This window comes from Ammospiza caudacuta, chromosome 12 (genome assembly GCF_027887145.1).
Source record: "Ammospiza caudacuta isolate bAmmCau1 chromosome 12, bAmmCau1.pri, whole genome shotgun sequence".
In the NCBI taxonomy this organism is placed as follows: Eukaryota; Metazoa; Chordata; class Aves; order Passeriformes; family Passerellidae; genus Ammospiza; species Ammospiza caudacuta.
In genome coordinates, this window is record NC_080604.1 from 1,971,903 (window position 1) to 1,999,375 (window position 27,473).

Below are 27,473 nucleotides of genomic sequence, written 5' to 3' on the forward strand. Positions count from 1 at the left end.
CAGGAGCAGCTGTGGATGGCCACGGTGTGGGCAGGCAGGAGCCAGGCAGGGGCTGCTGTGACCAGCAGCGGGGTCCCCAGGGCTGGGGGAGCCCATGCTGAGCGTCCCTGGGCTGAGGGCACATTTCCTTCCCTGGCATCATCTGGGCCTGCACCTCCTCCAGTGGCAAGCCCAGGAAAAGAGGGAAGCCATCAAGAGCATCTCCACAGCCACAGCCTGACCAGCAATTCCAGCAGGCAAAACAAAGCCCCACCCTAATTAACACACACTTGATAGAACCTAATTGATGGCCCATCACCAATGCAGGGTGCTGCACAGGGTCTCTCCTCTGGACGAGGGCCAGAATGGGAGGGAAGGGAAGGGCTGTGTGGCCTTGGGGCCCGATGGGGCTGATGAACAGCCCCAGAGGCACAACAGCCCAGCTGCAGCCACACTCCGTTTCCTGGTCAGAACCCTAGCCGTAGCTGCCCTGGCCTTCCCCGTAAGGCACCTGGGGGCTTTGGGGACCCTCATAAGGCGCACGAGGGGCTGGGGTCCCTTGTGGGACACACAGGGATATTTCAGGCTCCCTCTGAGGCACGGGGGGTGCTGGGGTCCACTTCAAGTCATGCAAAGGATTTGGAATTTTGTGTGAGGCATGCACGGAGTGAGGGATCTCTCCCAAGGTGTGCAGGGTGCTGGGGTCTCTGCTGAGGCACATGACGGGGTTTTGGGGTGTCACTTCACATGCGGAGAGGGCTGTGGGCTCTCATAAGCGTCCCGGGGCTTTGCGCCCCTCCTGCTGCCCGCAGTGGGGCGGGAGTCTTTGCTGAGGCCCGCAGGGCTCGGGGCCCTCCCGCGCTCCCTCCCGAGGCCCTCCGGGCCCGTCCGGCTCGGGGCTGCCGCGGCCCTGGGGCAGCCGCCGTGCCGGGACGGCGCTGGCGACGAGCCGAGCCGGAGCTGCCCCGCCGGCTCGCGCTGCACGGGCACGGCACGGGCGGCGCTGAGCGCCGGGCAGGCGGCGCCACAGCCCCGGCCCTGCCTCCTTCGGGGCCGGGCACACTCAGCCCCGCAGGCAGAGCGGCGGCTCCGGGCTCCGCTCGGCGCCCGAGGGGACGGAACCGATGCCACAGGAGCCTGGGGAGCCCCGCGCAGGGCCCTGGCGCCGCCCGCCCGCCTCTCCTGTGGCCATCCCGGGCGGCAGGGACTCGCTCTGGGCGAGCTGCCGGCTCCTGCCACTGCCCTGACAACGCTGAGGGACCTTCGGGGCCGGGACTGGGCTTGCCAGGGAGACAGTTCATAGGAGACTTGCTCAGGCCTTTTACAAGATTTACTGCGAAACAACTTAAAATCCCAGGCTAAATCGTGTGGTTTAACGCCTGGGGATTTGCAGTCTCGTCCCACGGCCACAGCAGCTGACGGGTGGAGAGCACCAATCCCGCCACTCCCAGGTTCGCTGCCAGGACCCCGACTTATGGCTCCGTCTGCGGCGCAGCGCCGCAGGCGAGAGCAGCACTGCAAAGCACTGAGGCGAAGGAAGGAAGGACTGGACAATAGTAGGGATGCCCAGCCGCTCTACTGACCCAGCCAGGGACAGCACCGATTTCAGAGAAAAATTGTTGGGGGGGCAGTTATAAAGGCGAAGGGCGTGACACGACGGGGACACAAGGGACCAATGAACGAAGCCCAGGGGAGGAGCGAGGGACACAACCCAAGCAATAGCAATGGCACTGGGGAGGGAGAAGGGTCGGGGGACAAATCATGTGTTAAGTAAGGCAAGATTGACAGAGAAATTTCTCGAAATGAAAGGGGGCTGCTTACAATGATGGACAGGTAACTGGCAGGAGGAACAAACCCTTATGAGGGAGAACATGGGGGGAACTGAGGGTCAAACCAAAATCCTAATTTCCAAAATAACCAACTTTACAATAAAACCCGTATAAAACACACAATGCCACAGGGATTCATTGAAGACGCTTTGTAACTCCCCGTAGTGCTGGGCCAGGCCGGGTCCCAGTGTGAGGAATGAAATCCTGGAGATGAGAGCTCTTTTTCAGAGTTGGCATTGGTAGTTGACGTTAATGAAATTGATAAGGTCTTAATTTGAAATATTGGTCTGTTGTTAAACACTGACTGTTAGAGTTCTAGGACTTGCCTGTTACTATTTTACCTGTATTTGTATCTCTTCTTGTCATACTCTGTATTTGTACCCCGTGTTAGTCATTTGTTAAACTTTGAATGTTAGTATTCTAAGACCTGCTTTTAGCTGCCGCTGTTAGATGTTGCTATTTCACACTGTATTTTTATCTTTCCCCATCATTCTCTGTATTTGTTCCCCTTTCCCTCTCACCCAGGATTTGTATCCATTCCCTTCGAGAACCACTTTTCCTACTCCCCTCCTCGCAGGAGGACTTGCACCCAGACTGAATTTAAATGAGAGGCTGTGGGAACTATATGAACCCTCTCCAAACAACAAACCAGCACATAAACTTTGACTTTAGCCCATCAGAACCACACTAAGCCACTGACTCTTGGCCCGAGCTGGATTCCGTCCTGTCCCCATAATTTTGATAGTACCCAGCTTGGAAGATGGCCCTCGGCTGCAAGCCAATATTTGCCTTCCTAAGGACTCTGGTGAGGATGGAAGGCCCAGCTGTGCCGAGAGACAAAGCTGTACTCTTCCTCCTCAGCGTCGTCCAGTGGGAGCAGTGGCTTGGTGCGTGACACCTTGGGTTCCCCACCCAGAGCTGTCTTTAATAAAGGCATTTTAAATTAGCTCCTCTCCTGGCCCTATTTCTAACACCAGCGAGCACCAACACCCAGCAGCTCTCATGTATGCAGCACGGCTGGCACCGGGGACACGAGTCAACATCCCTCCAGCTGCCCGCTCTGCCTGCAGGCTGTCACACAACAGCAATGTTCCAGCCAGAACAGGCATTTTTACATCCTCAGCACCACGTGCTCTTGTGGTCCTGCTAGTGCATCAGAGAGAAAAGCCAAATGTGACAGACCAAACTTGACTGTAGGAGAGGGATGGCTCCACAGAGGCTCTGGGGACCTGTGGTGCCAGGCAGTGCCCGGGCACTGGGACACAGCAGCAGTACCCCAGACTGTCACACTTCACCTGGGAGGGTATCAAAGCCCAGGGGTTCTTTGTTCAGGGTCCCCCAGAGGCACCAGCTCAAGCTGCCACTGTTCCACCACCATAAAATTGTTTTAAGGATCCAGAGGTCCAACACTCTGCTATGGAGGACGTTCCACATTTCCAATCTTTTGGGCATTTAGGACCTTTTGATTTTGCTTTGCACCCAAGAAAAATAAATCTCCAAATGTGCACAAATAACTCTTTCAGCATTTCCTCCTTTTATTTTCAGCTGATTTTTACATTGTTCTCTGCTACCTTATCCTTGTTATGATCAAGAAGCTTGACTAGGCCAATATTCAAGCAGCAATCAATTTATTATTTATTATGGTAAGGTATGAGCAATACAGCGCTGGGTACAGTGGGGGAAGTTTTCCCTCCAACTGCACACTGATAATTGAGGGTTACAGGTATTTATAGGGGTACTCATCACTTTTTTTAAGCAGTTTCTACTTCCAATCTTTTACTCATCAGCAATTTTTATTCCAAATTATTACATCACAATTCATACACTGTTGTGATTTTAATTTCTCAGGATGTATCTCAAAGGAGTATCCCCAGATTGTGACGGTCCAGTTTCCGAAAGAAGAAAGACGACTCCCATCTGGTGGGATCCAGCTCCCCAGATGTGTGTCCACCTTTTAATTGAAGAGACTCTAAATCTCATAACAGTGATGTCCAGCTTCCCTTTGGTCAAAACTATAAACCCTTGAGATGATGTTCATCTTCTTCTCTCAAGCTGTTTTTCTCTGCTTCAATAAGGCGTGAGATAAGCATATTTCCTTTATATATATTCCAAAGCTATAGTTTCAACAATACAAGTTATATTCTAAAATTATACTTCAGAAGGTTATTATAGCAGAGCTTTTTATGCATTAAATGCAAGCAAAAAGACACCTCTTTAACACCTTAATTCCAATGCTCTTAAATCAAGCAGGGTTAATTGCAAACAAAAGATAAGTTCAAAGGCCTTTTTCCATGCTTTATTCCCCTCAGTTATTATTAGAATTCACAGCTCTCCCATTGTCGGTGTCCACACATTTCGCATTCACAACTACACACATCGCCTGTTTGTACCTGACACGAAACACAACTTTGTATTTCACAATCCCCCCTCTGCTTGTATAAATTTTCATTTCTCTTACTCATTCGTGTCTGGGCTTCAACTCTGGCTAAAACTTTGGAAGCTTTCTCTTTTTGGTCTCTTATCTTTAATTTCATTATTTTGGTTATCTTAGCTCTTTTCTCAAATCTACCAGCTTCTCTGGTAGCCAGTTCTGAGTCAGTTACTGCAATCTGCATGCTTTGAATAACCGAGTGGATTGGTTGGATAAAACATGGAATAAGGCAAGGTAGAAACAATAACCTAGCTAATGAGGACAATATCAGGAACCCTTTTTTCTTCTACTAAGTTCCTCCTCTAAGCATCTGGTCTCACCATGAGGCTTGAAGAATGGACTTCCGTTTTTGGACAGGGACATGAGCCACCCTTTTGATCTCTGCTGCTAAACCCCGGATGGTTTCTCCGTAGTCATCAATCTCAACTTTTCTATCTATGGGGCAGTTCTCTGTAAGCTTTTTGTCCACCAATCTAATGTATACCATTTGGGCTTTCAATGGGTCATTTACACCTTCAGGTTTTAAATTTTCTCCAACCCAGTTTTATTTGCCACCTAGAGTGCACATCTTTAATTGGTTATGGTCATAGCACACTTCACTAACATGGGAATGTGCCATGAACATTGATTCTATTTTTCCCCCAATCCAGACAGTATGATTGCATTTGTCACAGACAGCTGGAGCAATAGGCTCTGATCCTGCAGCTCGCTCGTGGATTATGTGGAGTTCAGGAGTGAGGCTATTAAGGCCCATTGCCTGGGATGCAATGATCAATACAGTGAAAATAATCCTCAAGGGGTTGAACTCTCTACCTCTCTCAAGGCCCCTTGGGTTGCATCCAAGGGCCGAGATGTAGATCTTCTCGGTAGCAGAGTTTATACCTTGGGATTTAGTCACTGATATTTTCCATTTCATTTTTGCCTTTTGACTCATGAGCCTTCAGATCTCTATTTATCTTGGTTGTGGTCCGAATCTTTTTAATTCAGGCTAATTGGCCCCTGAGTTCAGGGGATGTGCGACTACAATAGGGTTGGTGTATGTGCCTCCCCCTCTTCCAGCGGTACTTGGCTTCCTGCTTGGCTTCTTTTGCTTTAATTTGATATTCGTCCGGTATCCAATTGCTCTTGTCACACTCTACTTTTTCTAATTTGGCTTTTGGTACTTCCTGCAAATCAATTCCTGCTCTTGTTCCATGTAGCCAGGTTCTCCACCAGTCTTTATCTCCTGTTTTACTATATCCTTTCCTTACTGGAGCCCACAAAGTTTTATCAGTTTCTTTCTCTATTTCTTTCATACAATTACAGCAGAGAGCATTAGGGATCTGTCCCCTTGGTAGGTTTGTATACCAAAATTCTTCACACTCTATACACTTAAAACAACCCCATGGATAACACTTACAGTTTAGAGTAGTACATTCTACCTCTCGTGAGTACAATTGGTTTTGCAGCTTAAGGTAGGAGCGTTTTCGTGACATACATCAGTCTCTTTTTAACTTGATTTTCAGTTCTCAGGGGGTAGATGCAATTCTCCACTGGGATTCAGCAGGCGTCTCTGTCGGTGGTTCCATCTCTGTCGGTGGTTCCACTGGGCCTTTGACCCGCGACGCCTGGGTCCAGCCTTTTTCCGCAGTTCAGATAGCTGTATCAGTGGTCAGCAGAGTTAAATATGGACCTTCCCATCTAGGAGACAAACTCTCTTCCTTCTAGCTTTTAATCAGCACCCAGTCACCTGGTTTTATTTGATGTCTGCTAAATCTGAGAGGGGCTGATTGAGCAATTATGCCTTTCTCCCTTAGTTCTAGGACACGTTGTCCCATCTTCTGGATGTACTTTTGAATAGTCATATCGGCTATGACTGTTGATGTTTGGGGTACTTCCTGGGAATAAGGCAGCCCATAAAGCATCTCACATGCAGAAAGTCCCGTATCTGCATTTGGAAGTGTCCTTCTATTAAGCAATGCTAAAGGTAAACATTTGACCCATGACATTTGGGCCTCAATCATTAATTTTGTTAACTGCTGTGTTATTGTTTGGTTCATTCTTTCTACCCTCCCAGAGCTCTGGGGGTGCCAAGGGGTGTGATATTCCCAGGAAATCCCCATGGCTTTTGTTACTCCTTTTATGATGCTGGAAGTAAAGTGGGAGCCTTGATCAGAATCAATGGCCCTGATAACCCCAAATCGAGGAATGATTTGTTCCAACAATATTTTAACTACAAACTTCACCGTGGCTGGGGCAGCCGGGTAGGCCTCCACGCAATGGGTCAGTTGATTTACTAATATTAACAAGTATTTCCATCTGCCCACCCTTGGTAATTCAGTATAATCCACCTGAACCCTTTCAAATGGTCGGTAGGCTATTTTTCTACCGCCGGTTGAAGCTTGTCTCATTCCCTTTTTGTTAACTTTTTGACATGTCAAACACTCCTGTGTTATTCGTTTTGCTATCTCAAAAATTCCAATACATCTATAATATTTTAAAAAATGATCACATAAGGCTCTTGTTCCCCGACGAGTATGTTGGTGCAACTGGCTTAAAATCCTTCTAGCATAAGCATTAGGTAAAATCTCTCTCTTATCTGAGAGTATCTATTTTCCCAGCTCTTTCTTAGCTTCTAATTTTTTTATAGCTTCCTCCTCTTGAGTACTATAGCTTTTTGGCAGCTTCTCTTGAATTTCCTCTATAGTGTTCAGCTGGATAGTCTTTTTAGTTTACAAGCTGCCTCTTTTTCTTCTTACTACGTAGCTTGACCCTTGTTGATGACCTCTTACATGTACTACCGCTATTCTCTTAGGTCTTTTCAGGGCTTCAAGCACTCTGATTTTTAACTCCTGATGGATCAGTTTCTTCCCTTGAGTGTTTATCAAACTTCTTTCTATCTAGATGTGTGCACAGTTCCAAAAGCATATTTTGAGTCTGTGTAAATTGTCCTCACCTTATCTTTTCTTAATGAAATAATCAGGTCCCTTCCCAAAAGATTGCATTCTGCTTCTGAAACTAGTAATAGATCCCTAATATCCACTTGTCCTTTTGCTTCAATTAGTACTTGTTCAGTAATGGGAACCTTAAAGGCCTCCCCTTTTGCTCTAATTACTTGAGCTGTTTTCCGGCTGATTTTGCATCTTTTTGGTAATCTTGTTGATCTTTCAGCAGCCGTATCTACTAAAAGGCTGATTTCATCACCTTGGGGAACTACTCTTAATTTTCCTCTACAAACAGTTTTTGATCTGCCTCTCACTTCCTGCAAACCCTTTTAACATGTCCTTCCATACCACAGTAAAAGCAGGTAGGTCTTTCAGAACCCTCACCTGTTATTTTTCTCATGCTTTTAGCATTACTTGAAGATGCACTACCATTCTGAGCCTCTTTTACTGCAGCCATGAAAACCTTAGCTTTAGCTTTCACCTTCTCTTCATCTCTCTCTCTGTGCTTCCCTTAACAATTCTTGCAAACCTCTCTCCTGCCAGCCGTCTAACTTTCCAAGTTCCCTTCTAATTTCCTCCCATGATTTCGCCACAAACCGAGTTTTGATTAACGCTTCCCCACAGCTGTATCAGGATCTAATCCCAAATACATTTGTATACTCTACGTAAAATTGACTGAATCTCTGTCTGGGTCTTAGAAACTGATCTAGCCTTTGAGACACCCCCAGAGGATCTTCAAGTAACCTTCCCATTTATTTCTTTAAAAGTCCTTACATCCCCAGTGTTCAGGGGTGCTGGCACATACCCAAGGACTGATGTCCCTTGATTTCCTACTAATGGTACTTTCCTTAATGGGTACAGCTGCCCCCCCTTCCCTTCTTTATTGCTATCCCCACTGCTTTCTGCTCGTGCCCTTTCCTGCCTTCTCATTCTGTGTGCTGGTGGTGAATCAAGTATGGGGAGCGGAGCCACCGGGGCTTGTGGCAGCGGGACGGGAGCCACCGGGGCTTGTGGCAGAAGCAGTGGAGCCACCGGGGCTTGTGGCAGCGGGACGGGAGCCACCGGGGCTTGTGGCAGAAGCAGTGGAGCCACCGGGGCTTGTGGCAGCAGCCGTGGAACCTCTGGGGCTTGCAGTGCAGCGGGTGCTGGAATGGGTGCAAAGGGTGCTGGGTTAGGTGCTGGATGAGGCACCTCTGCCAGTGCAGCTGGCTGTGGTAGATAAGGGGGGGAAGGTTATCTAAAGGGTCCCACTGATCCCTTTTCTTTTTGGTTTTTAATGCATACAGGGGAGTAGGCCAGGACCCATGCCATAAAGCAGCATAATCGCTTTCTTCTTGGTTAATAGGGTCCTTTTCATTTACATAGGCATTCAAGGCTTTACAGATCCACCCTTCAGATGACCCATACATTGGCCAGTATAAATTATCCGGTTGTATCATTTCCTTAGTCCATTCTACCATACAATATTGTATCATTTTCTCTTTATTTTTTTTCCTCTGCTGGATTCACATTTATCTTACAATTTTAACATTACCCCAAGGGGTTTGTCATGGGGTATATCCGGCAAAATGCTCCCTCTTTTTCCAGTACTTTCAGTACCTTTATTTTCCTGCTGGTTTATACCAGCTCCTGGGTTTTTGCTCTGGCATTGACCCATTTTTCCACCAAACGGGTGTTCCCTCACTCGCTTTGACTTCACTTGTTCAGACCTTAGTCCTTTCTTGTCAGGAATTTCCTTAATAAAAAGTCCCTTCTAAATCCTCCCGCCTCTGATTCTCTACCGGGAAAAGAAAACAAATTCCTCTCCGTAACCATTATCTTATCTCACCCCCCCCGACCTTTTACATACAGAGAATCCTTTTCCACACGCTTTGTTCCTTCACCTGCCGCCCCCCTCGCGGGGTAGCGAAACCGAGGTTAGAAGAACTCCTCACTCGTGTCGTGACTAGGTCACGTCTCATACACACACCATTCACACTCTTACACACCTACACCCACCCGTTCTTATCCCCCCAAACCAAGCGATAATTACAGCCTCCTTTTCTCACCTGGGTGAGAGTTTAATAAACTCATGCACGAGTTTATTACAGGTGAATTTTACTGCAGTCTACTCTGGGAGCTCCAAATTCTTTGCTCATAATTTACCTTATGGATTTCCTCTTCCCTGAGAGATTCTCCCGTCACTCAAGGCCACTGGAGGCAGAAGCCTCCAAGGTGGGGCGCCTCCCCAAGATCAGGAGTCTCCCTCAATGGATTTGGAGATTCCCGGCCAATGCACCAAATCTGTTATGAATAAGAAGCTTGACTAGGCAAATAATCAAGCAGCAATCAATTTATTATTTATTATGGTAAAGTATGAGCAATACAGCGCTGGGTACAGTGGGGGAAGTTTTCCCTCCAACTGCACACCGATAATTGTGGGTTACAGGTATTTATAGGGGTACTCATCACCTTTTTTCCGCAGTTTCTATTTCCAATCTTTTACTCATGAGCAATTTTTATTCCAAATGATTACATCACAATTCTATACACTATTGTGATTTTAATTTCTCAGGATGTATCTCAAAGGAGTATCCCCAGATGGTGGTGGTCCAGTTTCCAAAAGAAGAAAGACGACTCCCATCTGGTGGGATCCAGCTCCCCAGATGTGTGTCCACCTTTTAATTGAAGAGACTCTAAATCTCATAACAGTGATGTCCAGCTTCCCTTTGGTCGAAACCATAAATCCTTGAGATGATGTTCATCTTCCTTTCTCAAGCTGTTTTTCTCTGCTTCAATAAGGCGTGAGATAAGCATATTTCCTTTATATATATTCCAGAGCTATAGTTTCAACGATTCAAGTTATATTCTAAAATTATACTTCAGAAGATTTTTATTGTAGAACTCTTTATGAATTAAACGCAGGCAAAAAGCAACATCTTTAACACCTTAATTCCAATGCTCTTAAATCAAGCAGGGTTAATTGCAAACAAAAGATAGGTTCAAAGGCCTTTTTACATGCTTTATTCTCCTCAGTTATTATTAGAATTCACAGATCTCCCATTGTCAGTGTCCACACATTTTGCATTCACAGCTACACACAGCGCCTGTTTGTACCTCACACGAAACACAAGTTTGAATTTCACATGGGGACCTGTGGTGCCAGCCAGTGCCCGGGCACTGGGACACAGAAGTAGTACCCCAGACTGTCACACTTCACCTGGGAGGGTATCAAAGCCCAGGGGTTCTTTGTTCAGAGCCCCCCGAGGCACCAGCTCAAGCTGCCACTGTTCCACCACCATAAAATTGTTTTAAAGGATCCAGAGGTCCAACACTCTGCTATGGAGGACGTTCCACATTTCCAATCTTTTGGGCATTTAGGACCTTTTGATTTTGCTTTGCACCCAAGAAAAATAAATCTCCAAATGTGCACAAATAACTCCTTCAGCATTTCCTCCTTTTATTTTCAGCTGATTTTTACATTGTTCTCTGCTACCTTGTCCTTCCAAAATTCCTGTGCCTATTGAAGCCCTTGCTTGGCGCACACATTTTCTTTAGTTCTGTAGGGATGTACCTCCAGCAACGCTGCCGAGCACACCCATTTCACTGTTGCACAAGCCTAACTCTGTGCTGCAGTATGTGAATCCCATTGTGGTGTGGGAGATGGCAGGGCACCAGAGCAGGCCCTGAAGCACGGACATTCGGGGGTGGAATGTCCTGGGGTGACGTTATGATGCTTGTATCCCCATTCATCTGTTCTGTGCCTTTGAGACTGGCTTTGAAGAGTGGAAGTTTTGTTTGGGTTTCTCTTATCAGGGACACAGAGACGAGCAGTACATAGGGCTGTTTTCACTTCTTGCTTTCAGCTTGCTGCTTTGCTTGCTCTCTTTTCTGCTCTCGCTTCTGCTCTGCTTTGGCCTCTGCTTATTAGCTAGCTCTAGCTAAACAGTCCAAATGCCTTCCTGGACTGTTTCTCCTCTCCTTTTCTTTGACCATCTCAAACCTGCTCCGGACTGGGACCTGGGAACACCGAGGATTTGCACCGTTTTGGCCTGCAGCAGCTGCCCCAGTGCCGGAGGGACTGAGAACAGAGCAACCACCCCCGAAAGAGACTTTCTGATTTTGTCATCTTTCCCAGAGCGGTGTCATGGGGTATTGTTCATTTTGTGTGCTGGGGGGTGCTGTGTCTGGTAAATAGACAGGTTCTTTCCACCTCTGTCTGAGGAATTTTTTCCCGAACCGGTTGGGCGGAAGGGCCGTGTGGGATTTGCTTTCTGGAGGGGCCCTCCTTTGCAGATTCTTTAACAAATTTGCTCTAAACCAGGACAAAATATTGACGCCCAACGTGGGGCTCGAGAGAGAGTGGAAAAACCCTGTTTTGACTGCATTTTGGTTGCTATTACTCTGTGTTCATTTAAGTCAGATAGTAGCCATGCTTTTTGAGTTCATAATGTCTATTGGGGTGAAGGTTTGCATGCATTTCATGTCCCTAGGGTTTTTTGAGATTTTAATACCTCTCTGGTCTCCAGGTTTATTTTCTTATCCAGAAATACCTTTAGTATTGTCCCTAATACATAGTTTTTACATAAGAGTGGCAGTGACCAGAGTAGCTATCCTGCTGGGCTTGGTGGCAATGATGTGCAAGAAGTTTATAAACATGCTAGGGTCTGCTCCAGGTATGAATGGTTCATGGCTATGGTTATGCATCAAGTTTGTTGCAGGAGGAGCAGCAGGGAATGAGGATTTTCAGCCTCTGCTTTCCTTCTTCTCCTATGAATCTGTTGCATCACTAGTGAAGGATGTTCAGTTTCCCCTCAATGTTAAAGAAACCATCTTTCTGGTATTCAGTCTGGTAACCTTCCTCTATACAGCCTGCTGCTTCTCTGGAATGAGGGCTGAGATTTCTAGACGGGCTGATGAGACCCCTGACTCAGGATAACACCCCGGTGTGGAAAATCCTGAGTGGTGTGGGAAATGGGAGGATATGGGCCAAATCCTGAAGGAATTCTCTGACCCTATAGTCTGGGATTTTCCCCATGAACAAATTCAGAACCCAGCTGAGGTGGGCAAATATCTGAAAGAGAAGTACCAGGATGAGCCTAAGGAGAGGAAGGTCATTGCAGTGAGCTGGGCCCTGGCATACGCTTATCGCACGCTGCTAGATACTGTCGGGCAGCAGACAGAGGCAGGGGGCAGGGAGATAAATCAGCAACTATCCCGGTGACTCAGGCTGCAGCTAACACTCCAGGCTCAAAGCCAGCATCTAAACCCATGGCTGTTGCTACCAGCACTAGAAGTGGGAAATGCACGGACAAGACCCATCGAGCAGTGGATGATGATGATGAAGGAGAAGGAACCTCAACGCCTCCTGACATAAAATCAGGAGTCAAAGCAGCAGGTGCAAGATCAGATGCAAATATTGAGTCTTATTCCCTGAAGGACCTTCGTGGCCTACGGAAGGATTACACTCGAAGGTCTGATGAATCCATAATTAGTTGGCTGCTCCGTCTCTGGGACGCTGCAGGCCAGGCTACAATTCTGGATGGCACTGAAGCCAGGCATTTGGGATCCCTGTCACAGGATCCTGCCATAGACCAAGGAATGATGAGGGGGGCTAACTCTCACAGCCTCTGGGAACGGGTCCTAAGAAGTTGTCCTGGTTTAGGACAAATTAGGGGAAATCTCCAAAAGGGAGCCCCCAAAAAAAACAAACCTCCAACCACCCCTCCCCCAATACTGGGTTCGGGAAGGAATTCCTCGGAGGAGCAAAGTGGAAAACAAAACCTATTTATTAACAAGTAACAAAAGAACACTCCCCAACACAAGAAAAGAAAAGAAACCAGGCAGTGTTGTAGAGGGCACTGAGCTTCTCTCTCAGACTCCGGGGGTCCTGGATGTCTCAAGTCAGGTCCGGAGCCTGTCCAATATCTTCAGGGGAGGGTAAGAAAGAGGGAACAAAAGAAAAGAAAAAAAAAACAGCGCAGAAAGCAGAAAGCAGCAAAAAAACCTATCAGCTAGGGGCCGAGGCAGGGGCAAGGAAGCAAGCAAGCAAGCGGCAAGCCAAGCCAAGCAGCCAGAAGCCAAAAGCGAAAGTGCCCCGGTCACACTCCCTCCTCCCTCCCCGCCCCGCCGCGGCAAGACGGCCGGGGGGGGGGGAGAGAGAAAAAGCACAGCTGCCAGACACAACACACGATATTGGGATAAAGGCTGTCACCCCACGACACTCCACCCCTTATCCCATATCGTGAACATACAATAAAAAACTTTCATTTCACTTACTCACACCTTTGACACTTACGCATTCCTCTCATCTTACTTGCTCAGACCTTTGATACTTACAGTTTCCTTCTGTCTCACATTCAACAAACAATGACATTCATATATGAGTCTCATCCCACAATCAGGTCTCCCTGAGGTACGCACCGTGTTGTTCCATCTTTCTGCATTATCCACCATGTATAACCTGGTCCTTGAGCAAAGACAATCCCACGGATGGTTTTGTCTGTACTCGAGGCAGGGTTGATCCATACTGTCTTTCCAACAAACCTCTGACATGGGCCACTGGGGCTTTATCCCCATCTACTATATTAGTGAGCTCAGACTGAGCAGGACCCGCTCAGTTGGTGGAACCTCGAGTGTTAACTAACCAGGTAGCCTTTGCCAAATGCTGCTCCCAGTTTTTTAAAGACCCCCCCCCCACCCAATGCTTTTAAGGTGGTTTTTAACAATCCATTGTACCTTTCCACTTTCCCTGCAGCTGGTGCATGATAGGGGATATGGTATACCCACTCGATGCCATGTTCCCTAGCCCAAGTATTAATGACATTGTTTTTAAAATGAGTTCCATTATCCAACTCAATTCTCTCGGGAGTACCGTGCCTCCAAAGGACCTGCTTTTCAAGGCCCACGATAGTGTTACGGGCTGTAGCATGAGACACAGGGTAGGTTTCCAACCATCCCGTGGTGGCTTCTACCATGGTTAGTACATAGCGCTTGCCTTGGCGGGTTTGAGGCAGTGTGATGTAATCAATCTGCCAGGCCTCCCCGTATTTGTACTTAGATCACTGCCCCCCATACCAGAGGGGCTTCACCCGCTTGGCCTGCTTAATGGCAGCGCACGTCTCACAGTCACGAATAACCTGAGAGATACTGTCCATGGTTAGATCCGCCCCTCGGTCTCGTGCCCACTTATAGATGGCATCTCTGCCCTGCTGGCCTGAGGCATCATGGGCCCATCGTGCTAAGAATAACTCTACCTTATGCTCCCAGTCGAGATCTATCTTCAACTCCCCTATCTTTGCAGTCTTATGTACTTGCTGGTTGTTTTGCTGCTCTTCATTAGCTCTACTTCTGGGGACACGGGCATCTACATGGCGAACCTTCACAGGTAACTTCTCTAACCAAGTAGCGATATCTTTCCACTCTTGCGCAGCCCAAATTGGTTTTCCTCTGCGCTGCCAGTTGGCCTCTTTCCATCTCTTCAGCCATCCCCATAGAGCGTTGGCTACCATCCAAGAATCGGCATACAAATAGAGCTTTGGCCACTTCTCTCTCTCTGCAATACCTAGGGCCAGTTGAACAGCTTTGATTTCAGCAAATTGACTGGATTCACCCTCTCCTTCAGTAGCCTCTGCAACCCGTCGAGTGGGACTCCATACAACACCCACGATATTGGGATAAAGGCTGTCACCCCACGACAGAAGTGTAGCAGAAAGATACCTGTGCGCAGACGATCTCTATATGCAGCAAACTCAGTGGAAGACCATAGAGCAAGGGATCCAACACCTGAGAGAAATGGCAGTGGCAGAGATTATCTTCTCAGATGATGTAACAACTAGGGACCCAGACTTAGTACCATGCACGTCTGCGATGTGGCGAAAACTTGTACGACTTGGGCCACATGAATATGCTTCTGCCTTAGCCATCATGAAGAGGGATGAGAGGGGTGAGACTGTGCTTGAAATGGCAAGGAAGCTCCAAGCATATGCAGATGCTGTGCATGGCCCGACACATGCCAGAATCGCAGCGGTAGAAACACGTCTGCAGAACTTAGAGGATAAGATAGAGGAGAATCATAAGAAGCTTAGAGAGGAGATTAAAGAAGACTTTCTCCAAATTTCAGCAGTACAGATCCGAGGTTCTGGTATCCAAGGCAGACGTTTCCCAGATGGTGAGAGAAGGTACACCCCACGAGTTGAGCTGTGGTTTTACCTGCGTGATTGTGAGCAAAACATGAGAAGGTGGGATAGGAAACGTACCGCTGTTATGGCACGATGGGTGCGTGAACTGAAGGAAGCCACCAGAAGGAAAGCAGCTCCAGTTGCCTGTAGCCGAACGGCCAGGTATGATGATGATGACATGTCTGATCCCCTCGAAGGAACATCCAAAACATACGCCCAGGGAAAGAAGGATAACCAGGCTTAGAGGGGCCCTGCCTCTAGCCAGGTAGAGGCCAGAGAAAATCGTGTTTTCTGGTCTGTGTGGATTTGTTGGCCTGGCACACGGGAACTACAGGATTACAAAGCTTTGGTTGATACTGGTGCGTCATGCACATTAATCCCATCAAGACATGTGGGGACAGAGTCTGTTTCTATTGCTGGTGTGCCAGGGGGATCCCAGGATTTCACTTTGGTGGAAGCTGATGTGAGCCTAACGGGAAATGAGTGGAAGAAGCATCCTATTGTGACTTGCCCAGAGGCCCCGTGTATTTTGGGCATAGACTACCTTCTAATGGGTACTTCAAAGACCCAGAGGGACTCAGATGGGCATTTGGAATAGCTGCTGTAGAGACAGAGGGCATCCAGCAATTGAACACCTTGCCTGGGTTGTCTGAGAATCCATCTGCAGTAGGATGCCTGACGGGAGAAGAGCAACGAGTGCCAATTGCCACTTCCATAGTGCATCGACAACAGTATAGGACCACTCGAGATGCTGTGATCCCCATCCACAAAATGATCCCTGAGCTGGAGAGCCAAGGGGTGGTCAGCAAGACCCAGTCACCCTTCAACAGCCCCATTTGGCCTGTGCGAAAATCTGAAGGAGAATGGAGATTGACTGTGGACTACCGTGCATTGAATGAAGTGACTCCACCACTGAGTGCTGCCGTGCCAGACATATTAGAGCTCCAGTATGAGCTGGAGTCCCAGGCAGCAAGGTGGTACGCCACTGTAGACATTGCCAGTGCATTTTTCTCCATTCCTCTGGCAGCAGAATGCAGGCCTCAGTTTGCCTTCACATGGAGGGGAGTGCAGTACACCTGGAAGCGACTGCCCCAGGGGTGTAAGCACAGCCCCACCATCTGCCATGGACTTATCCAGGCTGCACTGGAAAAGGGTGAGGCTCCAGAACACCTGCAATATATTGATGACATCACTGTGTGGGGGAACACAGCTGCGGAAGTGTTTGAGAAAGGGGAGAAAATCATCCAGATCCTCCTGGGAGCTGGTTTCGCCATTAAAAAGAGCAAAGTAAAGGGACCAGCTCATGAGATTCAATTCCTGGGAGTGAAGTGGCAAGATGGACGGCGTCAGATTCCTACAGATGTCGTCAACAAGATCACAGCAATGTCTCCACCCACCAATAAGAAAGAGACACAAGCTTTCCTGGGTGCAATAGCGTTTTGGAGGATGCATATTCCTGAGTACAGTCAGATCGCGAGTCACCCGCAAGAAGAACAATTTCCAGTGGGGCCCTGAGCAGCAACAAGCCTTTGCACAGATCAAGCAGGAGATTGCTCATGCAGTAGCCCTTGGCCCAGTCAGGACAGGACCAGAGGTAAAGAACATGCTCTACTCTGCAGCCGGGAACCATGGCTTGTCCTGGAGCCTTTGGAAGAAGGTGTCTGTGGAGACTCGGGGTCGACCACTGGGATTTTGGAGTCGAAGCTACAGAGAGTCTGAAGCCAACTACACTCCAACAGAGAAGGAAATCTTGGCTGCCTATGAAGGAGTCCAGGCTGCCTCGGAGGTAATAGGCACTGAAGCACAACTCCTCCTGGCACCCTGACTACCAGTGCTGGGGTGGGTGCTCAAAGGCAAGTTTCCGTCCACTCACCATGTCGCCAGTGCTACATGGAGCAAGTGGATTGCTCTCATCACTCAGTGCGCCCGTATAGGTAAACTGAATCGCCCTGGGATTTTGGAGGTAATTACAAATTGCCCCGAAGGTGAGAATTTTGGTGTCACAGATGAAGAGGAGCAAGAACCAGTGACACGTGCTGAAGAGGCTTCTCCCTATAACCAAGTGTCCCCAGAGGAAACACGCTAAGCTCTTTTCACTGACGGTTCCTGTTGCATCGTAGGGATGAACCGGAAGTGGAAAGCAGTCGTATGGAGCCCCACACAACAGGTTGCACAAGCTACCAAAGGAGAAGGTGGATCAAGCCATCTCGCTGAACTCAAAGATGTTCAGCTGGCCCTAGACATTGCTGAGAGAGAGAAGTGGCCAAAGCTCTACCTCTACACTGATTCATGGATGGTAGCCAATGCTCTGTGGGGATGGCTGGAGAGGTGGAAAAAGGCTAACTGATGAAACCCCAAAACAGATAGCCTTCAAGAAATAATGAGTTAAATCATAGAATGTGAGGCATTTGAAGAAAGCATAGCATTAGGAAACACATAAAGCAATAAATCAGCTAAAGCATGAAACACAATGACAGAAAAGAGAGATAGGAGTAGGGAACTGATGGGCTAAGCATGTTCAGAGCCAACAATGTCAAACTGACCCTAAGAACTTTGCCAAGCCATAGAGACCAAGCCAAGTACACCGGGAATTGACCAAATTAGGAAAGAAGTTCAAAAGTTTAAAGAGGAAGACCCATCAGGAGACCCCAGCCCATGATGAAGGCAACCGGAACGACCACCGAGATGATCCTCAAGAGAGGTGTCCCCGCCCACGCTCCGCCTACAACACGCCCCCTATGAATATTCACGATTATGCATATGATCTGATGTAATCCTATATTCAAAACTGTATAAAAGCCTGCTTTTGTTACGGGAGACTCAGAAATCCATTTTGTGATTTCTCCGACGCGTCGCAATAAAATACCTCCTGCTTATCTGACTTAGGCTGAGTCTCTTAAGCAGTTATTCTTCGCCTTTTGGGGCAAAATTCAGCATCATGTTCTGGCGACCCAGATGGGCCCAGACAGGAGATCCGGGCCTTGAGAGGTCCTCCCGGGCCGAGTCCGGGGTCGGGATTCTCTGGGCGCCCCTGACGAATTTTTTGTCAGAAGAGACTTCCCCCCCGGACCGGCGCTTTCGGTGGACGAAGGGTTCCCTGCATCTCCTGCTCCAATTAAGAGGTATTTGAATTGTTTATTGGTTTTGGGATAAAGCGCTTTGTTGGGAAACGGGGGTCAGACGTGACCGCCCGAAGGGAAAGCTGGGGGACGCCCCAGTAAAGAATCCCAGCTGGGTTAGAGGCATGGTAATAGAAACGCAGGTTAAAGTCCTGCTACTGGGTTAGAGTCCTGGTAATAGAAACGCAGGTTAAAGTCCTGCTACTGGGTGAGAGTCCCGGTAATAGAAACGCAGGTTAAAGTCCTGCTGCTAGAAGGAGTATTTGTTTATCTTGGTATCTTTAGTTTGTTTTTATTGTGTGGGAAACTTTTTAACATTGTGTTTAATGTTATAATACTGTGAATTAAGGGTCAAGAACTAAGATTGCTTTCTGAGAATGGGAGAGAGGTCTGTTAGTTGGTGGTTTTCATGTGTCTGTCTGGTCTATTAGTTGGTGGTCTTCATGTGTCTGTTCTACTAGCCCTGGAAAGGGATAAGAAGGGTCCAAAGCCTAAGGAACGTTGCTGTGATGCATGTAGTAGAAATGAGAAAAAGCAGAAAGCAGATGCCAGAATTTTGGTGGCAGCAGTTCAAGAAATGCAGGCAGCTTTGAATACAGAAAAATTTGCAGGGAAAGACAAACAGTGGAATTCAGGATCTATTTTTAGGAACACAAGACCTGTGCGTTTTTTTCCGCGGCAAGAAAAAAAACACTTTAAAAATTCTTGCCCCACTTTGAAGGGTGCGGGACCTACCTGTTTTTATTGTCATAAGAAGGGGCACCTGCAAAAAAATGGCAGAAAGAAACAGCAAGATGAGAAAACTTCTCAAGAAAATCAGAGAGGGCAAGAGTTTTCTTTAACGAAGAGGACCGAATTACACCTAGAAGAGCCCTTGATAATAAAGCTAAGAGTAGGTCCTCAGAGTGAAGAATTTGTACTTTTTAGTAAATACAGGAGTTTCTCGGTCAACAGTGACAAAATTACCCCAGAGATGTGAGATAAGTTGTGAGCGAGTTTCAGTAATCGGAATCACAGGAGAAGCTTTCCCTGTTCCTGTAATAAAAGGAGCGAAAATTGAAACAAATGACAAATTTGGAGTAAATGATTTATTGTTGATACCAGAGGCCGAGGAGAATATGTTAGGCAGAGATCTAATACTAGCCCTAAATTTACAGATAAAACCCTGTGAAGGAAAACTTGAAATTCATTCTTTACCTGAAGAAGATAATCTAGAAATTAATGACATGAGTTGGCATTCAGGTGAAGTGGGAAAAAGTTTAGGGTGAAGGAGTCTAGTCCCCTTAGTCCCTCCTGGTCAGCGCAAGCCTGTGAATTTTAAAAAGGCAAAAAGGGACTATTTATACAGACTCCAAGCAAGCCTGTGAATTTTAAAAAGGCAAAAAGGGACTATTTATACAGACTCCAAAGTAGGTTTTTAGTGTAGTACATACTTTTAGAGAAATTTGGAAGGAGACTTATAAACACTCAAAGGAAGGGGTTAATATATGGGGGTTTGATAATTAAAAAAAAAAAAAAAAAAAAAGCGATAGTTCATATAAAAAAAAAAACACCAGAGGGAGAGGGATATTAGAGTCAGAGAAATAATTTGGCTGGTAAAGAAGCAAAAAGAGCGACCTTAAGAAAGGGAGATACTGAAATCATGACCTTACAAAAAAAAAAAAAAAATAGAAATTCAGCAGGAGACTCTTTCCCTTCCGCTAGTAAAATTGGCAGCTATAAGGAAATTAGGAGCAACATTTAAGGAAGAAAAGTGAATTTTTCCTGATGATAGAATTATGATGCCAAAACCAGTGGCACATTTGATTTTAGATAACTTGTATAGACGGACATACTGGGAAACAAGAGCCTTTTGTGACCACTTTTTAAAATGTCTTTGAGTGTATGAGGATATTTGAAATTAAAAAGCAAATTACCCAGGGGTGTCTCACCTGTTAAATGGTAAATAAAAAGGTGTTTAAAAGCCCTCCCCCTGGAGGATGCAAAACAGCCTAACGGCTATTTCAAAAGGTCCAAGTTGATTTTGTAGACTTGCTTAAAGTAGGTTGGTGGAAATATTTGTTAATTATAGTAGATCAATTAACTTAGTGGGTTAAAGCACAGTTCAAACAGTACTTTTGATTAATACGGGAGCAACTTTTTCGGTTTTAAATCAGGAATTGGTACCTAAAAGTGATGAATTTGTACAATTTGTGAGAGCAACAGGCCAACCAGAAAAGCCTTACTTTTTAAAACCCATTAAATACAATATTGGGAAACAAATGGGAATTCATCAGTTCTTATATTTACCAAATTCACCAAAGTCCTTATTGGGAAGAGACCTATTGGAGAACTTGGGAGCCATAATAAAATTCAACAAAGACAAATTAGAATTTCAAGTAAATGAGGAACGACTGATTACAGCTAGTTCTAAGCCTAACAATCAGCTGTGTAGAACCTTAACCTGAGAATCACAATTTCGAGCAAATCCTGAGCAAGACTCACCCGTTAGTCTGGGCTACTGCTCGAGCGGGAGATAAAACAGCTGTTGATTTAGCAGTAACCTGGAACTCGCTCTTTGAAGCTTTAAAGGAATGGAGAATAGAGAGAGAAACTGAGTAAGATGCGGACGAAGAGTCGGGGCTGATACCAGACGGGGGGGGGGGGGGCTGAGGTAGAAGGGGGCTCTGATGGGGAACTTGGTGAAGAAAGTTCAGATGCCAAGGGAGTTACCTGGCATGCTACCAGAGCTTCTGGGAAAGCTGCCAAAACTTCCAGGAAAGCTGCCAAAGCTTCTGGGAAAGCTGCCAAGGCCTTGGAGAAAGCTCCTTATCAGCCTCTTCTTCTTACTTCTTCTTCCTTTAGCTAACAGGCCCGCTGCTAGCCCCTTCCACAATTCCCCCTGAAATCAAAACAAGCAGCACCGATTGGGGCAAGACCAGTGGTAAGAAAACAATACCCTCTGAGGATAGAAGAAAGGAAGGGGATTGAGCCCATAATCAAAAGGTTTTTGGAACTGAGGTCATTGATAGAATGCGAATCGGATTTTAATACACCGATCCTGCCAGTAAAGAAACCTAATGGAGCTTATAGACTAGTTCAGGATCTGAGAGCAGTAAAGGAAATAACCAAGACATTACATCCGATAGTCGCTAATCCATACACGCTTTTAACTAGACTGAAGGACAACTTGGCCTGGTTCACCGTATTAAATTTGAAAGACGCATTCTTCTGCCTTCCCTTAGCTCCCGAGAGTCAAAAGATTTTTGCCTTAGAACAGTGAGAAAGGCCGCTGGGAGATGGCACTCTTCTGCAGTGTATGTAGACGACCTCCTAATAGCAACAGTGACAGAAGAAGAATGCATTGAATGGACTATTTCCTTGTTAAATTTCCTGGGTTTAAGTGGATATCGAGTCTCTCAACAGAAAGCACAGCTGGTGCAAAAGAAGTGGTGTACCTGGGATACGAAGTCTCCAGAGGACAGCGATCCCTGGGAGCAGCTAGGAAAGAGGCCATCTGCCAGATGTCTAAACCAGAGACGGTGAGAGATCTGCGCGCCTTTCTGGGGATGACAGGTTGGTGTCGGCTATGGATCTACCAGTATGGAATACTCGCTAAACCACTGTATGATTTGTTGAAGGAAACTAAGGATGTTCTAGTTTGCACTCCCGAGGCAGAAGGGGCCTTCAGGAAGTTGAAGCTGGAGCTAATGAGAGCACCGGCCTTAGGTCTCCCAGATGTATTAAAACCATTCTGGCTGTTCTCCCATGAACGACAAGGGATGGCCCTAGGAGTCTTAGCACAGCAGTTGGGACCACACAAGAGGGCTGTGGCCTACTTCTCCAAGCGATTGGATGAAGTAAGTAAAGGATGGCCAGGCTGTCTGAGGACAGTGGCCGCAGTGATAATTAACATAGAGGAGGCCAGGAAGCTCACGTTGGGCCAAAAGGTGACTGTGTTAGTATCTCACACTGTGTCGGCTGTGCTGGAACAGAAAGGCAACCATTGGTTGTCGCCTTCCAGATTCCTAAAATACCAGGCCATCCTGGCTGAATCAGATGATGTAACCATTCAGGTAACTAACATTGTGAACCCAGCTTCATTTCTAGAAGGGAGAGCCCCAGCAGAACCCATCGAACACGACTGCCTGGAAACAATTGAAGCCGTCTACTCCAGTCGCCCAGATCTCAAAGAAGAGCTGCTCGAAGATGCGGACAACTGGTTCTCGGATGGCAGCAGCTTCGTGAAGCGAGGAGTAAGAATGGCTGGCTATGCAGTCACTACTACAGAAAGGGTAATTGAGTCGAACCCCTTGCCTGCAGGGACTTCAGCCCAAAAGGCAGAACTGATAGCTCTGACTCGAGCCCTGGAATTGGCGGAAAACATGCAAATTAATATATGGACAGACTCTAAATATGCTTTTTCCGTTGTACATGCTCATGGGGCCATCTGGAAAGAAAGAGGACTGTTGACTACACAAGGAAAAACAGTCAAACATGCAGAGGAGGTTCTGCGATTGCTAGAGGCGGTGCAACTCCCAGCACAAGTGGCCATAATGCATTGTAAGGGACATCTGAAAGGTGACACTGTTCCAGAAATAGGGAACAGGAAGGCAGATACAGAAGCTAAATTGGCTGCCACAAGAACTAGGGAAGTTGAAATAGTGGCCCTAATAAATAGTTGGGGTCAATTGGAAACAAGACAGTTAGTAGTACCAGGAAATGTGATGTGGCAGTTTGTAAAAGCAGAACATGAGAAGGCCCACTGGAATCTAGATCCGCTTTACCAATATTTGCAAACCAAGATAGCAGGACCAAAATTATTTACTACTGTAAAACACGTTACGTCCCAGTGCGAGTGGTGTCTGAAAAACAACCCAAATACGAGAACCAAGGTACACCAAGGGGCCATAAATCGAGGTAAATTCCCAGGTGAAGTATGGCAAATTGATTTTTCTGAACTCCCAAGAAAAAGGGGGGTTTCGGTATTTGTTGGTATTAACTGATACATTTTCTGGGTGGCCTGAAGCATTCCCTTGTAGGACAAATAAGGAAAGAGAGGTAACTAAAGTACTGTTGAATGAAATTATTCCACGGTTTGGGGTACCGAAGAGCATTTCTTCGGATAGGGGTACACATTTCTGTGCAAAAGTAGTGAGAGCAATAAGTAAAGCATTACAAATCAAATAGCAATTACACACGCCTTACCGTCCACAGGCCAGTGAGCAAGTAGAAAAGATGAATCATCTTATCAAACAGCAAATTGCCAAAATTTTGCTCTGCTGAGGTTGAGAGTCAAACCGAGATCAAGAGAAAGGTTAAGCCCATTTGAAATTTTGTATGGTAGACCTTATGCTATGCAAGTTGTAAATGGGGACGCCATAGACCAAATCGGTAATCAATACATTTACGATTATGTAATTACGGTGGAGAAACAGTTTGATAAAAATGCTACTGTGATGATAGAGCACCAACCCAAACAACCTGATTGCAAATTGCATCAGTTTAATCCCGGTGATTGGGTATGTTAAGAATCTTTTAAGAGAACCCCTACAAGAGAAGTGGGAGGAAGCTTTCCAAGTGCTGCTGACTACCTTCACTGCGGTTCAGATCAAAGAGCAAACCACGTAGATCCACTCCACGAGTCAAGAAAGCTCCAGAGAACAAACAAGAGGAGCAGACATTATAATTCTGACTCCACCTCAAACCTTTACAACTCTGATCATTGAGTTCTCGAGGGACTCTCTAGATACCTGCTAAATAGGTAAAGCCTTACGTATCTGAGATGTCGGGTAGTGGAATAGAATAACAGCAAGAGATGAAGGACGACGACTGCTGAGAAAGCTTTTCTTTAATGTACAGCAAGACCTCCAGCTTCTCGCGCAATATAGTGAACCAGCTGCCAGAGCCCTAACAAACCCACCACAAGATTAGATAAACTGGGTTCTTACCACGCAATTTGATGAATCCAAACCACTGAATAGTACAACCTGTTGTGCTTGTAGTAATTTGTTTTGCTGTGCTTGAGTTGCTCTAAAGTGTGCTAGGTGTGGGTATACTTACTGGTATGATCAGGCACTTGTGTGGCAAATTTGGTGTTAGAGGTGTCATGGCCAATGAGCAAGAGAACATAGCTAGATTAGAGCGTTAAGTAAATTTACAAGTTTGCCAGGAAGAGAGGGACTTAATTTGTATGAGAGTGCAGAACAGATAATTACTGCTTTTGTGAGGTGGCGTTTGATTCACGAACTAAAAGGACTAGAAATAAAGAGAAATTCTCACATTGTGGCTGCCCGGTGTAGACAACAAGTCCCACTGACCCAAACATCTGTGGTAGGGCCCTTTGAGGGAGATCCTGACCAAGCATTGGGTCAGTGCATCGAGAACCTTCAGAGACTGAAGGTAGGAAAGTGGGGAACAGCAAAACTCAAAAGAAAGAAGGAAAAAAAAAAAGTGAAAGCTACACGAGATGCATTTCATTGCTGCAGTTGTATTATAGCTAGTGAGCTAAACAAATGAAATGTTAGGCCAAAGATGGGCCAAATAAAACGACAGAAGTTTTAGGCTTATTAATTACAGGTGTGCAAAGTGTTAATCATGCCGAATAGAGCAGCTATAGACTTTCGCTTTAGCGCCAGGCCATGATTGTGAAGAGTTTGAAAAATGTGTTGCATGAGAATGTGTTGCATGAGTCTCTCTGATCATTCTGTTTTGATTCACAGCAAGATGGGCTATGGTACGAGCATGTCAACGCCCTATAAGATTAAAATTTGACGAAAGAATTCGTAAGTTATAAGAAAAAGGGGGGAATGAAACCCCAAAACAGATAGCCTTCAAGAAATAATGAGTTAAATCATAGAATGTGAGGCATTTGAAGAAAGCATAGCATTAGGAAACACATAAAGCAATAAATCAGCTAAAGCATGAAACACAATGACAGAAAAGAGAGATAGGAGTAGGGAACTGATGGGCTAAGCATGTTCAGAGCCAACAATGTCAAACTGACCCTAAGAACTTTGCCAAGCCATAGAGACCAAGCCAAGTACACCGGGAATTGACCAAATTAGGAAAGAAGTTCAAAAGTTTAAAGAGGAAGACCCATCAGGAGACCCCAGCCCATGATGAAGGCAACCGGAACGACAACCAAGATGATCCTCAAGAGAGGTGTCCCCGCCCATGCTCCGCCTACAACACGCCCCTATGAATATTCACGATTATGCATATGATCTGATGTAATCCTATATTCAAAACTGTATAAAAGCCTGCTTTTGTTACGGGAGACTCAGAAATCCATTTTGTGATTTCTCCGACGCGTCGCAATAAAATACCTCCTGCTTATCTGACTTAGGCTGAGTCTCTTAACCAGTTATTCTTCGCCTTTTGGGGCAAAATTCGGCATCACTGGCAACGTAGAGGGAAACCAATTTGGGCTGCTGATGAGTGGAAAGACATTGCTACCAGGGTAGGGAGGCTACCTGTGAAAGTCTGCCATGTAGATGCCCACGTACCCAAGAGTAGGGCCAATGAGGAGCACCAAAACAATGAGCAGGCTGCAAAGATAGGGGTGTCCAAAATAGACCTAGATTGGGAGCATAAGGGAGAGTTATTCCTAGCTAGATGGGCCCATGATGCCTCAGGCCACCAGGGCAGAGATGCCACCTATAGGTGGGCACAAGACCGAGGGGTGGATCGAACCATGGACAGTATTTCTCAGGGTATCCATGACTGTGAGACGCGTGCTGCCATCAAGCAGGCCAAGCGAGTGAAGCCCCTGTGGTACGGTGGGTGGTGGTCCAAGTACAAGTATGGGGAGGCCTGGCAGATTGACTCCATCGCACTGCCCCAGACACGCCAGGGCAAACGCTACGTGCTGACCATGGTGGAAGCCACCACTGGATGGTTGGAAACCTACCCCGGGTCTCATGCTACAGCCCGGAACACCATCGTGGGCCTTGAAAAGCAAGTCCTGTGGAGACATGGTACCCCTGAGAGGACTGAGCCAGACAATGGGACTCATTTCAAGAACAGCCTTATCAACACCTGGGCTAGGGAACATGGCATTGAGTGGGTGTACCATATTCCCTACCATGCACCAGCTGCAGGCAAAGTGGAGAGGTACAATGGACTACTAAAAACCCAGTTGAAAGCTTTGGGTGGGGGATCTTTCAAACACTGGGAGCAACACTTAGCAAAGGCCGCCTGGTTAGTTAACACCCGAGGTTCCACCAACTGAGCAGGTCCTGCCCAGTCTAGTGGTACATATCAGAGGTTTGTTAGGGAAGACTGTGTGGATCAACTCTGCCTCGAGTACAGACAAACACATTCGTGGGGTTGTCTTTGCTCAGGGACCAGGTTGCACGTGGTGGATAATGCAAAGAGATGGAACAACACGATGTGTACCTCAAGGAGATCTGATTGTGGGGTAAGAATGATGTGCAATATCGCTGTTCATTGAATGTTACTGCCATCGTCTGTACATTAAACCATACAGACATGAGATAGAAGCAAATGTGTAAGTGTTGAAGGTCTGGGCAAGTGGAAGATGGAGAAGGAAATGTGTAAGTGTTGAAGGTCTGAGCAAGTGATAGATGGAGCTTTAAGTGACTAAAGTGAAAAGGGGGAATCCTGCAGCTCTGTAATATAGGGCCTGGATTCAGTGGTCCAGTGTGGGGATGTGATGAAGGCATGATGGGTATTGCTTGTACATTTTGGGGGAACAGATGGAAATTTTGTATGAATAATGCATGATGTGTTGTAGTACGTTGATGATTTGGGGATAAGGGGTGGAATGTCCTGGGGTGACGTTATGATGCTTGTATCCCCATTCATCTGTTCGGTGCCTTTAAGACTGGCTCTGAAGAGTGGAAGTTTTGTTTGGGTTTCTCTTATCACGGACACAGAGAGGGGCAGTACTTAGGGCTGTTTTCACTTCTTGCTTTCAGCTTGTTGCTTTGCTTGCTCTCTTTTCTGCTCTCACTTCTGCTCTGCTTTGGCCTCTGCTTATTAGCTAGCTCTAGCTAAACAGTCCAAATGCCTTCCTGGACTGTTTCTCC

General features: G+C 46.6%; 1 protein-coding gene across 4 annotated transcripts in view; it reads left to right on the forward strand.

Annotated features, from left to right (window-relative positions):
* The window catches only part of LOC131563233 (uncharacterized), a 210,459-nt gene extending 184,647 nt beyond the window's left edge, over positions 1–25,812 (forward strand). The window contains exons 1-2 of one of the 4 annotated variants that reach the window (XM_058813178.1): positions 18,208–18,444; positions 21,286–25,812. In XM_058813178.1, coding sequence (XP_058669161.1) covers positions 21,789–23,426 — 1,638 coding nt within the window. In that variant the 5' untranslated portion in view covers positions 18,208–18,444; positions 21,286–21,788 and the 3' untranslated portion in view covers positions 23,427–25,812. Of the gene's footprint in view, positions 1–18,207; positions 18,445–19,748 lie in introns of those variants that run through there. The other 3 variants (XM_058813179.1, XM_058813180.1, XM_058813176.1) reach the window with 3 other exon arrangements.
* Positions 25,813–27,473: the final 1,661 nt, after the last annotated feature.